Source organism: Megascapheus bottae, chromosome 23 (assembly GCF_031878675.1).
Source record: "Megascapheus bottae isolate mThoBot1 chromosome 23, mThoBot2.hap1, whole genome shotgun sequence".
In the NCBI taxonomy this organism is placed as follows: Eukaryota; Metazoa; Chordata; class Mammalia; order Rodentia; family Geomyidae; genus Megascapheus; species Megascapheus bottae.
In genome coordinates, this window is record NC_143531.1 from 19,764,195 (window position 1) to 19,783,928 (window position 19,734).

At 41.6% G+C, this 19,734-nt stretch overlaps 1 protein-coding gene across 3 annotated transcripts in view; it reads left to right on the forward strand.

The window, feature by feature from the left end:
* The first annotated feature begins 4,457 nt into the window (after nt 1–4,457).
* Nucleotides 4,458–19,734, forward strand: part of Snca (synuclein alpha) — a 54,693-nt gene continuing 39,416 nt past the window's right edge. The window contains exons 1-5 of one of the 3 annotated variants that reach the window (XM_090356803.1): nt 4,473–4,547; nt 4,829–4,891; nt 5,985–6,130; nt 12,203–12,244; nt 14,158–14,300. In XM_090356803.1, coding sequence (XP_090212929.1) covers nt 6,010–6,130; nt 12,203–12,244; nt 14,158–14,300 — 306 coding nt within the window. In that variant the 5' untranslated portion in view covers nt 4,473–4,547; nt 4,829–4,891; nt 5,985–6,009. Of the gene's footprint in view, nt 4,548–4,749; nt 4,892–5,984; nt 6,131–12,202; nt 12,245–14,157; nt 14,301–19,734 lie in introns of those variants that run through there. The other 2 variants (XM_090356801.1, XM_090356802.1) reach the window with 2 other exon arrangements.

A 19,734-nucleotide genomic window follows, 5' to 3' on the forward strand; every position in this document is an offset into this window, starting at 1 on the left:
GAGTCTTTCCTCGTGAGTAGTGGATTCTAAGTCTCTCGTGTTAGTTGTATCTGTGAATCTATTTTCAGAAGTCCACCATGATCACCAGAGCGCAGGGCATTCTCTGGGCTCATCAATCAGCTTTGCCCTTTTGATTTTAAATTCATTTCAGCTTTCTGGTCCTGACTCTTCTCTCTGACTTGAACATCTTTTATCTTAGAACTTCAGGTGTCTTCATAATCTGAGGTGTACAAAATCCACAGAGGTATTTGCACAACCATTGATGTTTTCATGGTTAACATAGCCATTTCCTGTAGTCAGTTGATATGATAGTTGGGATGTGTCAATGAACTCTACCCTCTTAAGAATGCAGATTTGAATACAAAGTCATCTTTAGACATGAGACTACCTCTTTACTGCTCTTTTTCATTGCTCTCTTAAGTTCAGGCCCATTCAAAAATCAAGTTTTGTGTTACCTTGAAAGTACACACGAGGCTTTCCCTCCTGTATCAGACAGATGATCAAGATCTCAGTAGCTAAACTCTGTCATCCATTCCAGTGATGACCACTAGGTGCAGATAGAGCAGCGACTGGCCTAAAGAACATTAACCTTACCCCTGTGTGCTCTCTAGATGTGGACTAGAAGCCAGAGGGTCCTAGGCAGGATCCAAAACACTCTCTCTTCTATATTTTCACATCATTTCATTCTGCCATCTTTGATGTAGCACATGCTTAGCATGGGCCGTGCCTAAAAGTTTTCCTGTTTCATGGGGAAAACAAAGGAAATCTAGGCAAAGCATGCATTTCCTTCAGTATTAATCAGTATTTAAATTGCCACCTTAGCCCTAGAAATATATTTCATTTCTCAAAGAGAAGCCCAGGGTGCATGTGACAGTTATTAACAATTGTGCAGAACAGTAATGAATGGGACTATGTTATTATTCATCTTTCTTATGATCTATGGGCCATTCAATTCATTTAAAAATTACAGAGAGGCTAGGGAATTATTTAATACTATGCTGTCAAAGAGAGAGAGAGAGAGAGAGAGAGAGAGAGAGAGAGAGAGAGAGAGAGAGAGAGAGAGACAGAGACAGAGAGAGAGAGAGAGAGAGACAGAGAGACAGAGAGACAGAGACAGAGAGACAGAGAGAAACTTTATTCTCTTCTTTGCCCTCAAGTAGTAAGCCCCACTGAGTCTATAGTTAAAACACCACAAAACGAAACAAATAAGTAAAACAAATAAGTAAAACATGCCACTGTTGATATTGTCTATAATTAATACTTCCTGGAATGTTTCTGTAACTCTGAAGAGTGAAAAGAATAAATCATATCTATTATCATTCAGAAGGACACAGTATTTCAGAACTTTTTTTCTGCTTTGAGTAGATGGAGAGATATTATCTCCCTCCTATCATGCAGAACTAAAATGGAAAAGGCAATCAGTGAGTGCTCTGGAAGAAAAGACATGTTGGATTCCCATTGTCACATTCAAATCCAAAGGTTATTTCCAACACAGCTAGCTCTTACCTTACTTTTTGTCAGGCTATATCGCTCCCAGACTGTGTGTCCTCAAAGAAGCAACTTCCAAGGCAAGCCAAGGTTGTATCTTCTGAAGCTGGGTTTATTAAATAATCCCAGTTATGCATTTAGGACCCAAGTCCAGACAGCCCTCCACTACCACCTGTGTTGCCCCAGATTCTCCCCAGCTTTAAAAGTTCCATAAAATTTAACTTACCCACTTGTCATGATTAAATGGTATGGTATATTGGTCCTCTGCAAAATAGAAAAATGTGGGATTGGGCTGTGTTATGAGAATCAAAAGCATCCTGGGACCATTTTCTCACTAGTCTGTTGATAATCCTGAAATAGTTCTCGTTTTACTCACCTTAAGGGTAAAGCACCAGGTTTTGAGGATGCCTCTGTGAAACTATAAACATGTCCTATGAAATGATATATTAAATAATGGTCATCATAGTCTCTCCAGCTCTGCAGACATGATGCGTCACAGTGGGAAGCATGTATTATTGGCAGTAAAAAAAAAAGAACAATAAAAAGCAATAAAAAGAAACAAGCTATGGATTCATGCAACAGCCTGAATGAAACCCGGAAATATTATACTGGATGGCAGGAGTCATTCAGATGATTGCAATGGCTGCATTATATGATCCCACCCTTCAGAACTTTTAGAATATGCAGGAAGCATAACAGGAAGTGATGAAATTTTCTTTGTCTTTAAAATGTGGGACAGTTAAAATCTGAGCCCATCACTATACAAAACACAAACCAATTTAAAACATAACCCAGTGACCACAGTTACTTTAGTAATTCGTGTCGTTTATGATTGTGTGCTGCAATTGTTGCAGATAAAAAGGTACATGTAAAGCTTAGAGTTTACTTAGAACTACAGGAGAATTTAGCAGTGATACAGCAGGTGGACAGATAGCTAAGACAAAAGGATGTATTGTAAACGTATGGAAGTTGGATGATATACACATGACATTCCTTTATTCTATGTCTTTAGAATGTTGGTGGAGCGGAACTGAGGATCATTGGCAGGGAGTTTGGCCTCGTGACAAAGTGCTCGTCAAGCATGCATGAAGACCAGGGAAGGATTACTAGGTACCACATAAATGTAGAAAAAGCCAGAAGTGGTGCTGTGGCTTCAGTGGTAGAGCACTAGGCCTTGAGGAAGTCCAAGGACAGTGCTCAGGCCTTGAGTTCAAGCCCAGGACTAGCCCCCCAAAAGGGGATCATCATGTTTCACTTCCCTATTTTCCTTTCTTACTCATAAGGAGACTTGAACTCAGAGCCTGGGTGCGGTCCCATGGCTTTTTCAGCCCCAGCTGCACCGCCTACTTTCCTAGGTCAACGGAAGCCTAAGCGTCTGGGTAACTTTTTCCTTCTGGGCTGGCTTCAAACCTGTCAGATCTTAGCTTCTCCTGGACCCTGGCTAACACTTCCTACTCCCCAGAAGTTAAATCAAGGGAAGAAGAACAGCATGGCCTGTACAAGTTCCCAAAACCAGACAGAGAACCTTCTCCCGGACTGGACCCCCACCCCCACCCCGCATTTCAGAAAGGCAGAGGGGACCTGGCGAGGTCCACACAATCCAGGCCTCCCTTTGTTTTTCTCTTTAACACACGGACCACGATCATCTGTATATATTTTACATAAATACAATCACCTGCCTCTTGTCCCCTCCTGCTTTCCAAAAAAAAAAAAAAAAAAAGGCTGTTTTGTAGATTTAACCTGCACGGGACTCTCATCTCTGAACTCCAAATGAGTACCAGGATCAAAGAACTTTTTTAAAAAAATAAAGGTGGGGAGCGGGGGGAAGGGGAAAAAGAAGAATAGAGCACACACACTTGTTTCCCTGCCCGTGCCAGCGCTGGTTCGAAGCGCAGGGAGAAGGCTCAGGCTGGGGCTGGAGGCGGCGCTGGCCTCCCTCCGGCGGGGACGGGGACAGCTGTTTCCCACTCGGCTCTGAACCCCTAGATCTGTGTTAACCCATGCAACACCACGCGTGCACCCTCCCCGCGTGCGCCCGCCTGCGCGTCGGCGCGGTGAGGAGGGGAGAGGGTGGGGGGGGGAATCACCCGCCCCAGAGGGTCCCCAAGCCACGCGGTGAGCCCCTGGGCTGGGTGAGCGAGGGCTCAGGCTGCTCTGGGGGAAACCGCGCGCGGGGCTTGGTTGCTAATCCTTGCCCTGCAGAGTGGAAAATGACTTCCTTCTCCGAGCCGGCGACGCCTGTGACCGCTTGTTTTCGACGGCTGGGGAATATTTATTCCTTGATCCACAGATGGAGCGGGAGGGGGGAGGGGGAGGGGGGCGGCCCTCTGCGTCTGGCAGCGTCTGATTGGTGGAAAGGAAGATGGTGATGCTGGGACGTGGAGAGGTCCCGCTGCGCCTCCTCCCGCCTCCGGGACCTGTAACTCTCCCTCAGCCTCAGCGGGCTCCTCTTCACCCGCAAGACCCTCGCGGCCCCACGCAAGACGGAAAGCAAAGCATCCCAGCCGGAGGACGTGGGAACAAAAGGCCCCCTCCGCGCGCTGTCCGGCCAATCCACTGAGCCCATCTAGGGACCGCAGTGACAGGGTGCCCCCGTCCCAGCGGTCACGAGCCGGCGCCCTTCCCCAACCGCCCCTAGACAGGATCTGCCTTCAGGGGTCCCTCTTTCCGTCACCCCCCATCTCTGCGGGACTCTGATCGGGAGTCCTCACGGGTAACCCACAAAGGCATGGAGGGAGGGGGCGTGGGGATCAGGCGAGAGGCAGGACCCCCCAGATCGTCCCCAGGAGCCTCGGGACCCCCATCTTGCACCCGGGAGCAGAAGGCGGGGTGGGATTGGAGGGGGCCCTCGCCTCCCCCCCACCGCCGCCCGCGCGGTGGAGAAGGAGCGAGGCGCAAGAGGCGCGGAGCGCAGGGAGAGGGGCGGGGAGAGGCGCTGACAAATCAGCAGTGGGGGCGGCGAGCGAGGAGGGGAGGAGGAGGGAGAGGACCGCCACCACCGCCAGAAGGGCCGGGGGAGAGGGGGGCGCGCGACCCAGCGAGGCGACGCCGAGTGACAGGTGCGTGCTGGCCTTGGAGTGGCCCCGGGACCCCGCCCCGCCTTTTCACCTCCCCCCCCCATCCTTGTGTGGGATCCTCCCGTGCCGGGTCGGGGGGGGGGGCGATTGGACGCCCCCAGCTCTGGGTTGTGCTGACAGCTGCCTCCTCCCCGGGGTGGGGGCGGGGGGAGCAGCCTCCTCTCCCGTGCGCCTCCGCCCTTCCTGCGCGCTCCTCGTCCTCCCTCTCCCCTTCCCAATCCTATCTGGGAATTGCTCACATTGAAATAAAAATCAAACCCCAGCAACTAGAGGCGGAGGAGGAGGAGGAGGAGGAATCGGAGTGCTGGAAAAGCGGAGGGACCCAGGTAAGTACCTGTAGATTTAAACAGCGCCAGCGTGGGGAAGGTAATGAGGCGAGGAGCCGCCCTGCGCCTCTGGGCTGGGGCTTTGGCTAGAGCCCGGGCGTTCAGGCTGTCCTCCGCGGGAACCTTGGGTTGCTCAGAGTCAGGGGCGGACGTTACCTGCCTTGGCCTCCTGCCTCCAACATTCCCACGCTTCCCCCAAAGGCAGGCAGCCCCCCAGAACAGAATGCTTCCTATTTGGGGTTGGGTGTAAACATCCAACTTCCAGGACTGGGATGGAAGGGAGCCCCTTTCCTCACCCCAAACCTCCTGGGTTGTCCGCTCAGCCAGGATTGCTGCCTTTGCAAACAAGCAAATGGAAGCACAGAGGGAGGGAGAGACAGACAGACAGAAGGCAAGTCAACAGGTGGGACGGGGTAAACAAGTGCTTGTTTTGGGGGTCAGGTAGAGGGTTCCAGAGGGTTCCCCTGAGGAGAACGCCCCAACCCGCCCCCCCTCACTGGCTGGCAGCTCAGGTCTAAAGATTGACTGCGGGTGTGGACTGATGTCTGCTCTGTGTAGATAACTGAATGTGGGGCGGATGGTCAATTGAGATAGAAAAAGCACCCTGGGGCCTTCTGGCAGCCAGGTGGAGAAGGGGTAGGTTTCCCCTTTTCTTCTCCATCAGCCCTTCATGGCTCCCTTCTGAGATTCTTTTAAAGGCTGCCATTCACCTAAGCTACCTGTGGTGGTGTTTCTCAGAAGCGCACTTCTTAACTTATGTGATCACCTCGGGCCCTGGAAAGTTAAAAAAAAAAAAGAGGGCTCTTGTGTCCACGCAATCCACTTGTGAAATGCAGTGAGAACAGCTCTCAGATGATTCATCCCACTCCCTGAATAGACAGCTAGATTTTCTAGGTTTCACCAACGAAAGTCAATGGAAGATGTTAAATTTTAATGCCAAAAGCTTGAAAATAAAAAAGCAATGTCCAATGGTTGAAATGAGACTACCCTTAAAAGTGTCATGCTCAAAAAAAAAAAAAAAACCCACAACCACCTGGGGAGTTCTGATCTTGCTCTCTGTAAATATCCTCACAGTGTATTCTGTCTTCTCCAGTGTGGTGTAAAACACATCATTCACCATGGATGTATTCATGAAAGGACTTTCAAAGGCCAAGGAGGGAGTCGTGGCTGCTGCCGAGAAAACCAAACAGGGTGTGGCAGAAGCTGCAGGAAAGACAAAAGAGGGGGTTCTCTATGTAGGTAGGTAAATTTGGGTATTTTATTCCAGGTTGATGGGCTGGAATGATGGGTGCTCTAAACACTGGTGTGTCTTGTTTTATCCAATTTTTTTTTCTGTCAGCCCTTGTCCTCAGGATGGACCGAATTGTGTGTATTCGTAGGTGGGTGAATGTGAATGTGAATGTGTATACTTTGGCAAATAGTAAAAGAGAAAATAGAATTAATCCTTTTTCTGTATTTTTTCAGATTTTTTTATTTTTTATTTATTTATTGAATGTTTCTAGATATAAGTGCCTATATTTCAGGGTATGGCTTCTAAAACTCAAAATATATTTAAAATAATCAAGAGTATTACTTTTTGAGTCATTGTGATTCTCTTTAAATCGTTTCAACTCAGTAGGTCGTGCTATGTGTGGAACGAGTTCATGGCATTTGGGCTTCTTTGATCATCACGGGTGCTATTCGTTCATTCTATTGCTTTTGGAGTGAGATTTGACTATGGTGAGGCAGGATGGAACACAGATCATCCTAAAGTGGGAAGGACCAAAGAGTCTGAGGAAGCTCCGCCTCCATGTGATCACGTGACTAAGTTGCTCAACAAACTGCAGGCTGATATGGGATGTCTCAGAAATGTCTAATATATTTTTCATTTATCAAATGACACACCTGACAAATGATAGAGGAATGGACACCGACCATCCTTTTTTTTCCTAAGTGCTTACCAATCCTCTTGACTCTGTTTCTTGAGCTGTATTACTCAGGGACTGTTTCTTTGGGGGAAGGAATGGATCCACATGAGTACATAAGATCATCAATCAGCATAGCTATGCACAAATGTGCACATGTACACATAAGCACACACACAGCTCCCTCCCCTCTTTCTCCTCTGCTCCTCGAGTTCTTCCATCTTCTCAGGAGGCAGCTGTAGCAGCAGGGGTCACAGAGTGAGCAGTCTGGAGGGTGTGAGCACTTTGGCTGGCTGGCAAAGATGCTGCACTGCAGGGTCTGGAGTGAAAGCTGTGCTGTCCCCAGCATAGAACAACAGGGGAGATTTTACACCCAGGCTGGGGTTTTCAGGAATGCCTTTCATCAAAGTTTACAACAGATTACTTTTTCCTCATTCTTCACGGAGTTCTTTTTATGTTGACTGGATCTTCCCTCCATTCTGCAGTTAAGTCACTGGTTCTCTACCTCAAAACATAGTTTTAGGAAATACTGAAGGTTACAAGAATGATTTGATGAGTTCACAGAAAGGTATTTGCGTGTGTGTGTGTGTGTGTGTGTGTGTGTGTGTGTACTGGGAATGAATTATGTATTTGTAGATAGGATTCAGAATTCAGAGCCAGTGGCCTGTGGGTTTTCATTGTTTTTCTCCTTGTCCTTAGTTTTCCAAGTTCCCCAGTGGCAGGTTTGAAACTATTTTTCTTTCTTTTACTTCAGATACCTAAGGTTTTGATGACTTTAAAGAATTTTTAAGATACTAATATTCATTCTGCTATTTTTAGAAGAGTCTAGAAATTGTTAAATATGAATTTAATACATTTTTTCCAGATCATAAGGTTATTTTTTACAATCTGGAACACTGGTTTAGGTTCTTTTTAACTGAAGTGTGAGCAGATAAATGAATTTTAAAGATTAATAATGCTATTTGCTTTGAGACAATTATAGAAAGTTATAATTTGTTCACATTCCTAATATTTTAAAAGTAATTTTCAATGTTCTACTATGATATTTAGCATATAATATACAGGATTATGTACAGGATTATTCTGAAGTCCTATTAAAAGCTGGAAACATAGGTTTAAGATGAAAAAATAACCATGTAAAGACAGTAGTATGTAGAATCAAAGTACCTGTAAACCTTTTGTTAAGGAAAGAGATGAAAAATGTTAAAACAAAAGAAACAATTACTCGTGTACCTCTGTTTCAGTAGAACTTGATTCATCAAAACAAATGGAGGGCTGGCATTGACTTATAGGTGAAAGTAAAGTAGAAAGAACATGATGTCATATAAACCTACATTTAAGTACATATTACACCACTTCTTACCTTTGGTTTAAGATGTGATGTACCACCTCTGAGTATAGTTTTCTTAATTTGTAAAAATATGAATAACAGAGATGCAGCTGCCTTGCACAATTTTTGTAAGACGTCACTGCAATACAAAACCTATGAATAACAGAGCATGCCTGAACATATCACAATAATAGTTATTATCAGATAAATCTCCAATAGAGTAATTTCTTTGTCAATATGGTTTCTTATATATTCAGCCTCATTACAAAAGCTAATTTTGATAATTAGTTTAACGATAAGTAGTGATCAAAAAATAATTTGTAATTTCACTTGTGGTCAAAGAAGATTCACAGAAACCACATGGGGAAAGATATCTCATGCCTTAATGATAGCACATTTTTGGATTTACCTCTTCACTAACTGAATTAATTCATTTGGCACGTGCATTTTCCTTTGTGATACTTACATATGAAAAATTTCAATGAACATACTTCAGTTTAATAGGCAAAAATCTCCTTCACATAACACAAATTATAAATTGAGATTCATATGGCAAAGCAGAAGAGCATGATTTTTAATATCATGCCATATTTCCCAACTATATATAATATTATTTTATAAATAAGTAATGATCTTCAAAACTCTTGCAATGTCACTCTAGTGCAAGCTGATTGGTATCTAATCTACAAGGCCCAGCAGGCCTCAGCTCAGCCTGCATAGCTGAGTTCTCACAGCTCCTAGGTGCTGCACGTGACTTTCTTCACTCTGTACCTTGGTCCAGTCACAAGAAACAAGACTGTGGCCTAGGCCAGCTCCCAGGCATTGTCCTTTCTCAATAGGCTCACTTTCTTTGGTTCCATGATATAACCAAAGTTCAAGTTTTCAGGTACTAGTGAGGTAGAAAAGAAAGAACACAGACCAGCAATTATCTACTTTTTTTCAAGAGTTATTTTTTAGACTATATGAGTACAAGAAGCAGGGATAAAGAGTAGAAATTGGAAATGATTTTTAAGCATAGGCTGTTCTTTGCTATATACAATTCCACTGTATGCAGACAGTATAAAAAACAAAATGCTAGTCACTGAGCAACACAATGTAAATATCTGTGATAGTGGTACACAGATTGAGAGAACTGCATAAGGTATAAGCTTTACTGATAGTTCCCCAACCTTACAAATCATGACATAAATAAAAAAAAGCCTCTTCTAATCAGTGACCAAATGCTCACACTCGCTTCAGCATTTGTCGCAGATTTGTCACTTGCTTCTGTTCATACAGACAGTGACTCCTGGAACTCTGGGGCATCTTCATCACCTTGTAGTAGGCCCACACAACATGTTACAGAAGTGCATAATAGGAAGAGGACATTCAACAACAAAGATGAAAACGTGGTGAAGAAATGAAACAAAAAATGCTGGAATTCAAATCTGAATCAAACACAAATTCCTTTATAGATGTAGTTGACTATGGAGATGTGGTCACGACTATGGTCAAGAGAACCTAGACCATCAGCACAGCTGATGGAGGATAAATGTGTCAACTGAAATGGAGAATGTGATGGGGTGGAAGACTGTCAGAGCAGCATTGCATATTACAGGGACAAGGCATGATACTGAAAGTAAAACAAGGTAACACTGTCCCAAATTACGTAGCATGGCATTAGCATTAGATACCCAAAGGAAGCAAGTCCATGCTTGTCCAAATAATACAGCAAGAGGGCAAGGACTGCTTAAACTATTCTTGATGCCTTTTTGTTGTTGTGTTCCAGTCCCAGGTCTTGAATTCAGGGCATGGGCACTGTCCCTGAGTGAGTTTTGCTCAAGGCTAGTGCTCTATCACTTGAGCCACAGCTCCATTTCTAGCTTTTTGGTGATTATATAGAGACAAGATTCTCAAGGGCTTTCCTGATGAGGCTGGCTTTGAACCATGGTCCTCAGATCTCAGCCTCCTAAATAGCTAGGATTACAGGCATGAACCACTAGTACCTGGCTAATGATTAGCATTTTAAACAGTACTGCCATATATGTTTTTAAGGAACAGTCTTTTGAGGGTAATTGATTTTATGTTAATTTATGGATTGTAACCGACATCTTTTTAGATCAGTAACCATCTACAGATTAGTAAGTATTATGGGCTAATAACTATTGCTATAGAATGATATCTTAACTATGATTTTTAAGTTCCTCATCTATGAGATGGCCTGTTATATTCTTGCAAATAGATGTTGTAAAAGTTAAATGGGACGAGACTTAATACATCTTTTCCATATATTGTTAGAAGTATTCATGAGCTTTATGTTCTATTCTTTCTTCAGAGGATTCCATTGTTTGGATTTTATTTTTTGGTGAAAACCTCAAATCTACTGTGAAATTATTTTCCCAACCCTTTTTGATTTAAAACATTTTGTGAATTACTGACAAATTCAATGTTCTAGCAGTTATTATTTAACAATGGTCAACAAGCATCCCTTTAATAATACATGAAATTGCCTACTTATACATATTTAATAATAATGGTCAGGTTTGTGTGAAATGGTTTTACAGAGAGCTCTACTTTGATTATGTTCATAACCCATTCTTGTATGTGCAGTATCAGGCAACTCAACTAACTGTGATTGAGATCACTAAGAGCAGCTGTATTAAAGATTATAGATGAGGGACGTTATGCCTTTTGCTGAGAAGGAGAGGGCAGGGGCGCTGAGTCTTCTTCCCTTCTCCAGTTTGTTGACTGGTTAACACCACTGCACTATGCACTCAGCAGCTTTGGCCGCTCTGCCTCCACAGTCTTCACTCAACTCCTGTGTGACCGCGTGACCCCTCGGGTGGAATTTGCTAGGAGAAATGGGGGGAAAGTGGATGAAAAGCCATCATGTTGGGCTAACAGCTCCCTTTTTCCTTTGTGAAAGCTAAAATATTTTTAACCAGTGCCTAAAACACCAACGTAGCACCTATGAATAGGCTCCCGTGTGATGTTTCAAGACAGGCACACAGCTGAACGCATTCCCTCTCCTGTCCCCGCAATCATATGTCCCTCCTTCGTGGCAGAACATTCCAAATCTTTACTTCCAGCCTATTTGTGACACTGTCACCCTCTAGTGCAGCAGTAATACTGGAATGACCACTGGCTTCCAACGCAACCTTTCCTCCCTACCTCTGCCTTCTCTTTAACCTCTCCCTCCCTCTTCTCTTCCCTCCCTCCCTTGATAGGAGAGATCACACTGGTACCTGCATTTTCTTCTGATGGTGTGGCTTACTGGGCCTTTTCAATTTAGTGGGTTTTTATTATTTGTTGTTTATTTTGGACTTCTTTGTTTTTATGGTAAAGGTGAGGGCCAGAGGGTTTACAGTTATATAAGTCAGGCAATGAGTACATTTCTTTTCAAATAGTGCCACCTCTTCCCTCATTTTTCTCCCAGGTTTTCCCTCCAGGCTCCCTGTCCCCACAAGTTGTTTAGTTCATTTCTAACATCGTGTCTAGTGAGTGTCACTGCTGAATTAGTTCCCGATTTGTCCCACAATTTCTGTGCTTCCCCTTCGCCTCTCCAGGTCAGATAACCTTAAATATACAAGACAAAAAGGACAGAAATCAAAAATAGTGACAAAAGGGTGGGGGGGGGAATCACAAAAAGTGAAGCAACATAACCTCTTTTCCATTTCTTGGAGATCATTTCAATAAACATCATTTCATATGCTTATCTGCACGTAGCTATTGAGCGTTTGTGATCCTCTCCTAAGAATATCCTCCTTTGGTATCATTGGGTGAACGTTTAGGATCCAGTTTCATTTATCATGTCCAAGTGTCATTTTTTGTCATTTGCTATCTATTGTATTTACTTGTAGATTTATAGGCACATTCTAATAACTACAAATGAGCGAAACCATAGGTCTGGCTTGCTTCACTTAATGTAATTTTGCCAAGTCTTTCCTTTCCTTCAGAAATGGGGCAGAGTCATTCTAGTGGGGTTTTTCAAACATTACATTTTAATTAATGTTGTTCTCTGGGGATCTCATTACTTGTGGATAAACAGAAAGCTAAGAACAGGTTGAGACTTATATCTTGAGTTTTTTTGTTTTTTAGGCTCCAAAACTAAGGAGGGCGTGGTTCATGGAGTGACAACAGGTACGTTCTAAGAGCTACCTCCCTATATTCAAGTGTATTTTTCAGAACACTGAGAATGAGGCCTGGCCTGAGATGGTTCATTCAGAAAACAATTGATTCAGGATACTGAATCTTGTGTAAAGTTTACTATTTATGAGATATTGTAGATAGATAAATATTTATATTTCAAATAACAATATATTTAATGCTAAGAATGATGACCGAATTGACCAGTGATTCTTTCAATGTAGTAGTTGGGATGTTGAATGTTTGGACAAAACTTGAGAGACTGATAAATAAATGGAATGCAAAGTTTGCTTTTTTTCCTTTGTTGTGGGTGGTGGGGCTTGAACTCAGAGCCTGGGTGCTGTCCTTGATCTTTTCTGCTCAAGGCTAGTGCTCTCCCAATTGAGCCATAGCTCTGCTTGCATAGAAAGCTATTTTTTCAAAGAATTGAAGTAAAACTTTCTGTGGAATTTAATAAAATACTCTGACCATAAACTAAAATAAATATAATATTTCTTTTATGATGCAGGGAGAAAATACCCTTAAGATAACAGTAAATTATTTATTCTGCTTAGCCCAGTTTTACCAAGAACTATGTTCATAGTTCTGTAAGAGTTACACTAAGTAAGTGACAAAAATAATTTTAAAATGACAGGTGTGATGATAAAAAGGAAGATATTGGTAACAGAGATGTGTGCAGAAAAAACAAAAAAGATGAAGAGTTTAACAAAGTAGCCCATAGACTGGCAGCAGCGGACGGGTGTGTTGAAATAAGAGATAGCACAAACATACTTCCTATCTGATAGTGGTGGCTCTTGCCTGTAATTCCTAGACATCTGAGAGGCTGAGAGGCAGAGGATTCTGGTTAGAGGCCAGCCTGGGTAAAATGTTTACTAAAGCTGAGTGCTATACAGGAAGTGTAAAGGACAAAGTGGGTGACATGGTCACCAGTCTTCACATAAACTAAAGTGAGAACATGCTGAGAACTGCCATTTGACCTCCAGCTATTCATGGAGGTTTAGGTTCCAGACCAACCTGGGCAAAATGTGAAATCCTATTAGAAAAATCACAGAAGGTAAATGAGTTAGAAAGACATATCATTCCTATAATCAGAAAGCATTCACCATGATCGTGTCTCGTAAAATAAATGACCTGTTCTTATCACTAAATTATGAAATAGAACTGGATAAAGTAAGTTTTGATACTCAGAATTTACAGATATTGGAACATTTGAATTCTGGATACTTTTGGATTGGGGAAGCTTAGCCTGTAAGTCATATGGGCTGTGTTATGTAGAAGGCATGATAGAAAGGAGCTTCTGAATGAGATCAAAGATTTGACATTGAAATAGAAATAAATGTTATCCTGAGACACATTCACTTTGTCCTTCTGTGGGCGAGCATTGCTTTCTGCACACTTACCTTAATTAAACCAAACCCCAGTGGCTCATGATTCTATCTATGTGAAAATTAAATCCGAATTATCTCTTAATAGCTGTGTAATTATAACGAGTATCTTAGCAAGATGCAAAGTCTGACTGAACCATGCTCCCTTAGAGACCTTGGAAGTTCTTTTTTTCCCAATCCTGGGGCTTGAGCTCAGGGCCTGAGCAGTCCTTGGACTTTCTCAAGGCTAGGGCTCTACCACTTGAGCCACAGCACCACTTCTGGCTTTTTTCTATGTATGTGGTACTGAGGAATCGAGCCCAAGTCTTCATGCATGCTAGGCAAGCACTCTTATCGGTAGGTCAAACTTCCGCCCCGAAACCTTGGAAGTTTTATTTCTCCAGCCCCTCCCACTGCCTCTGGTGGATGTGGTGGAGATGAATGTACACATGCAGAGACTGACAAAGAGTGGATGTGGAATTCTCTGAATCGCATTTGACTTTTACTGTCTTTCAATCTGTGGTCACTCTTGGCTTGTTCCAGTGGCTGAGAAGACCAAAGAACAGGTGACAAATGTCGGAGGGGCAGTGGTGACAGGTGTGACCACAGTAGCACAGAAAACAGTGGAGGGAGCTGGAAACATCGCCGCTGCCACTGGCTTCGTGAAAAAGGACCAGCTGGGCAAGGTAGGACTGTGTAAATTCTGCACTTTCAACTCTTGACATCCTGGTTTGTTTCCTGTGAGGCAAGGTGAACAAATAAGTTGCTGACTTGGGGAGAGGGCAGCCTGACCCTCCCGAGGTTTTTTTTTTTAAAAAGTGCTGCTTTCTTTGGGGTCTTTTATATGTTATTCACCCGGTCAAATGTCGTACAAGTTGTACAATTGTCCTGATTATTTCAACTTCTGGAAGCAAGTTCAGGCAATGAACAATGGATTAAAGGGCAAAAGGAACAGTGACATTTCAAAAAGAATGGGGGCTTTCACGTTAACTAAGGATCATGGCATTTTCTTTCGGTTAGAATAAACTGGTGTCTTTGTGCCTAATCTCTTCCGATTCAAGATGATGCTCTTTTACTTGATTTCTATGTGATGACATCCTCCCCAATATGGTGCATATTTGTGCATTACCTAATAACTTATGACCGAATATGCTCGTGAGAATTGAGAATTTGCATACATACCAAGCAATGCCCAGAGTTTTGGGAGTGATGCCTACATTTTTGGAATTTTAGCTTTGCACTTCTTGATAAATATGGGACTCTAGTGAATTTATGCTAAAGGTTTTGACTTTTACAGAAATGAGAGCTAATGAGATGCCAATTGACAGCAACGCTAGAATTTTGGTTTTTTGCTTTGCTTTTTCTATGTCACAGTGGCTTCCTATGTCCCTAATACAATGAAGCATATCCTTACTTGCTCTGTGTCTCCTTCTTGGAGTAATCTGTCCTAAGAACATGTACTTGCCCCATCCTCATTTCCTTTGGTCTTTATAGGCCAACTGTAGGCGACTATAAGAATGTCCCGCGTGGGGCCGGGAGTTTGGCCTAGTGGTTGAGTGCTTGCCTAGCATGCACGAAGACCCGGGTTCGATTCCTCCATACCACATACATAGAGAAAAAAAAAAACCAGAAATGGTGCTGAGGCTCAAGTGGTAGAGCTCTAGCCTTGAGAAAGTCCAAGGACAGTGCTCAGGCCCTGAGCTCAAGCCCAGGACTGGCAAAAAAAAAAAAAAAAAAAGAATGTCCCGCGTTACTTTGCCAGACTTAATGGGAAAATGGAGCTTCCCTCCTAGGGAAAAACACATGGGACCGGGAGTTTGGCCTAGTGGTTAAAGTGCTTGCCTAGCATGCACAAATACCCGGGTTCGATTCCTTAGTACCACATACATAGAAAAATGCCAGAAGTGGTCCTGAGGCTCAAGTGGTAGAGCTCTAGCCTTGAGAAAGTCCAAGGACAGTGCTCAGGCCCTGAGCTCAAGCCCAGGACTGGTAAAAAAGACACATGCACATGCACCCATCAAAGGACCTAATCCATCAACAGAAAACAGAGCAATCTCCTGATGCTATAGATTAGAAACCCACAGTCCACAGAGAGGAAGTCCAGAAGCTTGCACAGACACGCGGGGTTTACTGGTAGCCTGTAAAGCAACTCCCCAACCACGTCCTCAATACGTACCTTCCTTTGGGTCTTTTTGAGTTGAATTCTGGATTGAACTAGGAACCTTCACTGTTTCACAATGCAAAGAGACCCAGCATGTGTGTGCCCTTTTCACCTGCATCTAAAATAGCTAATATAAATTATAAATGCTGCACACTTAAGCTTGTTGCTCACCCTTCATGAAAGCCTACTACCTATGTTACTATTTTAACACGAAATCTAATTATGAGACAAAAATCAACCATTAACAGATATTTCTCCTGTGGATAATAAAGGTTCTTACAAATCCTAATATAAACCCAGAGCCATGAGACCTAGAAATTGCTGCATAATATAGAACAATATCCCCTAGCCTAGGAGTGAAAATGTTGGGTCTTCCTGACCTGCTGGGTCACTGTTGGTATGACCATTTGCATATCTTTTAAGATCTTTTCTTATATAATGAAGGAACTCTACTAGAAAATTGTTAAAACCCAAGTTAGCAATAAAGTTTTGAATTTCTCTATTAACTCAAGGAATACACTAATAAGTACATATAGCTATGGACACAGATGTAGAGTGCTGAAAATTGAGTTTAGTAAAATTTGAATTTTAGTAAAAATAAATTTACTCATCATGAAGTTAGAAAAAAAGTCACCTTCCAAACAGACCAAAATGATCCTACTGGCTAGAAATAAGAATTTCCTCCCTCTATTTTTTCTCTACTATTCCTGACCCCTTTGAGAAACTCATTTGTCAGTCAAGAATTAATGATTGCGCACAGTAGGATAGAAATATGGAAAATGAGAGATTTCACAAGGAGGACTCTAAGAAATATGGCTTGTGCACGTGAATTTGGGAGTATGTTGGTGGCTGGTGTCTCTGTTTAGAGTCAGGAACACTGAGAGAGGACAAGATGGCTTTGGTTTATAGCCTTTATGCTTTTAAGGGTTTTGGGTGATGGCTTATCCTACTCCTGATAAGAGGATAGCTGATAAGATTTCTATTCTTCCACTTTCTCCCTTCCCTCGTTTCCTCTCTTCCTCCCTTTTGTGTTTTCTGTTTCAGTTTTCATAGCAACCTGCATCCCTAATGATTCACTTTTATTTTCACTTTTTTATTTGGTAAATGTATCTATTTGGTAAATGCTGGCTTAAGTGTAGCCTATTTACTTTTCATCGTTAACAGAGAGGCATATAACCTCAGATACTAATCTAGTTTTTATAAATTTTTTTCATTTCATTTGATTAGTATTATTTTAGTCTATTCATTTGAGAAGTGACAAAAATGCATGGACAACGTTTTAAAAATTGAGACCATGGTGTTATATAGATAAATGAGAGAGAGGAGAGTTGATTGTCAGAGTCAACTTTGTTCTGAAGTGTCAATGTGTTTATAGCTCATACTCAAATAACTTACTGGCGAACATCTAAGGATCTATAAGCATCTCTTTCATATTAATTGGAGTTCTCTAAATGAATTGGATCCTAACAAAAATGTGAAAGTCCTGAATAAACTGAAATCATCGCCTAACCAATAGTGTGCTGGTCAGTTTCTTTATTATACCTCATTTAAGACCCTGAACTAACAACATCTGATTAACAGTTCTCACACAGGCTGTTAGCTTGAATAATAATATCGTTTATACGAAGACAGGAATAAATGCCAGAATTAATGAGTTATTTTCACTTATGGTGTGTTTTCGACTTACATGCTTAATAAGACTGATATAAAGCATTCCCTCAAATAATTACAATACTGTTTGTTGCCTTTGTGCTGGATTCCCAAGATAAAGAACACGACTATCTGGTATACTTAGATATAACATAAAAGCTTTGTGACAAATTAAATGGTATTTGTGGTGAGAGCAGTTTATGTTAACAGCATTTTCATCTTAGCTTAAGCAGAATGTGGTAATTAAATAGAGAAAAAAAACCAATGTAACTGACCTAATTTGTTTCAAAAGATATATAGTCAGTATTGTTTTACAGTGTGGTCTGTTCAAGTCAATATTTTCTGCTCATGTAAGAGACTCCTAATTGTACATAAATTGTCCTCATTTAGAAACAAATCTATCATGGCCTCTCTTGGTAGCTAACAGTATTTCAGAATTTTGATAAGGATGAACAATGAGTCTTAATGACTCATTAATTACTTCATGTAGGAAGATTTTTAAAGAAGGAAATACGGTGTAATTGTGTGTAATGTGAAAGTTACTATTACTCTTCAATATTGCTAAATTCAATAAAATTATACTACTTAAAAGAAGCTCCAATTGCCTGAAGTGAAATACAAGAATAAAACAGAAATAGAGGCTCTGCCTTCAAGTAATGTGCATCTAGGCAGGGATATCTACATTTTTATCCTGAAATAAAGGTGTCTGAGAACAAAGTATGTTCCAGTCACAAGACAAATTCAAAAAGGGATGGTTAGAGAAGAGACTGATTTATTCTCTCAATGAATATTATACACAACCAATAAATATCATACTCAGGATATATAAAAATGTAACTATAGATATATTTGTTGTTGTTATTGGTGGTGGTGGTAGTGGTCATTGTGGTGCTTGAATTCTGGCCTGGATATTGTCCCTGAGCTCTTGAGCTCAAGGCTACCGCTACCCCTTGAGCCATAGGGCCACTTCCAGTTTTCTGGTGGTTAATTGGAGATAAGAATCTCACAGACTTGAGTGCCCTGGCGGGCTTTGAACCATGATCCTTAGATCTTAGCCACCTAAGTAGCTAGGATTATAGGCGTGAGCCACCACATCTGGTTTCAAAAAGTGTATTTTTAAATCGTGTTAAGTTTAATCAGAAGAGGGTGAAATTACCTCTCACCCACGAAGATGATCATCATAACATTTTAGCTGATTAGACATAGGGACATAAAATTTCTACCCTCATCTACTAGGATCAGTGGCTTATAATCTATACATTACTGGGTCTATGCATATAGATGATTATAAGCACATGTTGGCATGTGTACAAATTCATAGGTGGGTATATTGCAATTTCAGTCTTTGATTCTGATATGGTCCTGCTTACTACAGAATTGTTTTTTAAGTTGCAATGAGGTGTGGGTTAGAAACATCTTTTTTTTTTTTTTTTTTTTTTTTTTTTTTTTTTTTTTTTTTTTTTGCCAGTCCTAAGCTTGGGCTCAGGGCCTGAGCACTGTCCCTGGATTTTCTCAAGGCTAGGGCTCTAAAACTTGAGCCACAGCACCACTTCTGGCTTTTTGCTATGTATGTGGTACCGAGGAATCAAACCCGGGTCTTCGTGCATGCTAGGCAAGCACTTTAACCACTAGGCCAAACTCCCGGTCGGTTAGAAACATCTTTAAGGTACACCAGGGGAGAGCCTGTTATATTTATGAAACTGACTTATCGCTTCATAGTACTTCACATAGATTATAAATCCACTGAATTCCACATGAGATCAAGGACCATAGTTCAACGAAGCCATCTTCATTGTGATGTGCTAATAATCACGACTAGTGTTCCTTTGCATTAATGGGAACAGACAAAGCCTATGCAACAATGGTGCAGTATTTCTGATGCTCTCTCATAAAGATGATTTCAAACTTTGGAAACTTTAAACATATTTTTATTTGATCTATTTATTTATTACATCTATTGTATTCTTTGATAAACGTGTGTAGCGAATGATTCCTATAATTTAAACTAGTATACAAGTTATATATTTTTCTTTTATTCTATGATAAGAATTACTAAAGTTTACTTTTTTATTGTTGAGATAAAGTATAGAGGGGTTACAGTTACAGTTTTCAGATAGTAGGTGATAAAGTTTACCTTTTAACAAATTACCTTGTATAATACTTTTTGACTAATTGCTTTATATAAGATTATGTTCTACATGACAATTCTAGATTTCTCCAACTAACATTGGAAAATATTTTCCTGTCTTGTTTCCATCTAAGAAATAAAATGATAAACCTGAATAGCATTTATATGTTTAGGAACCAGG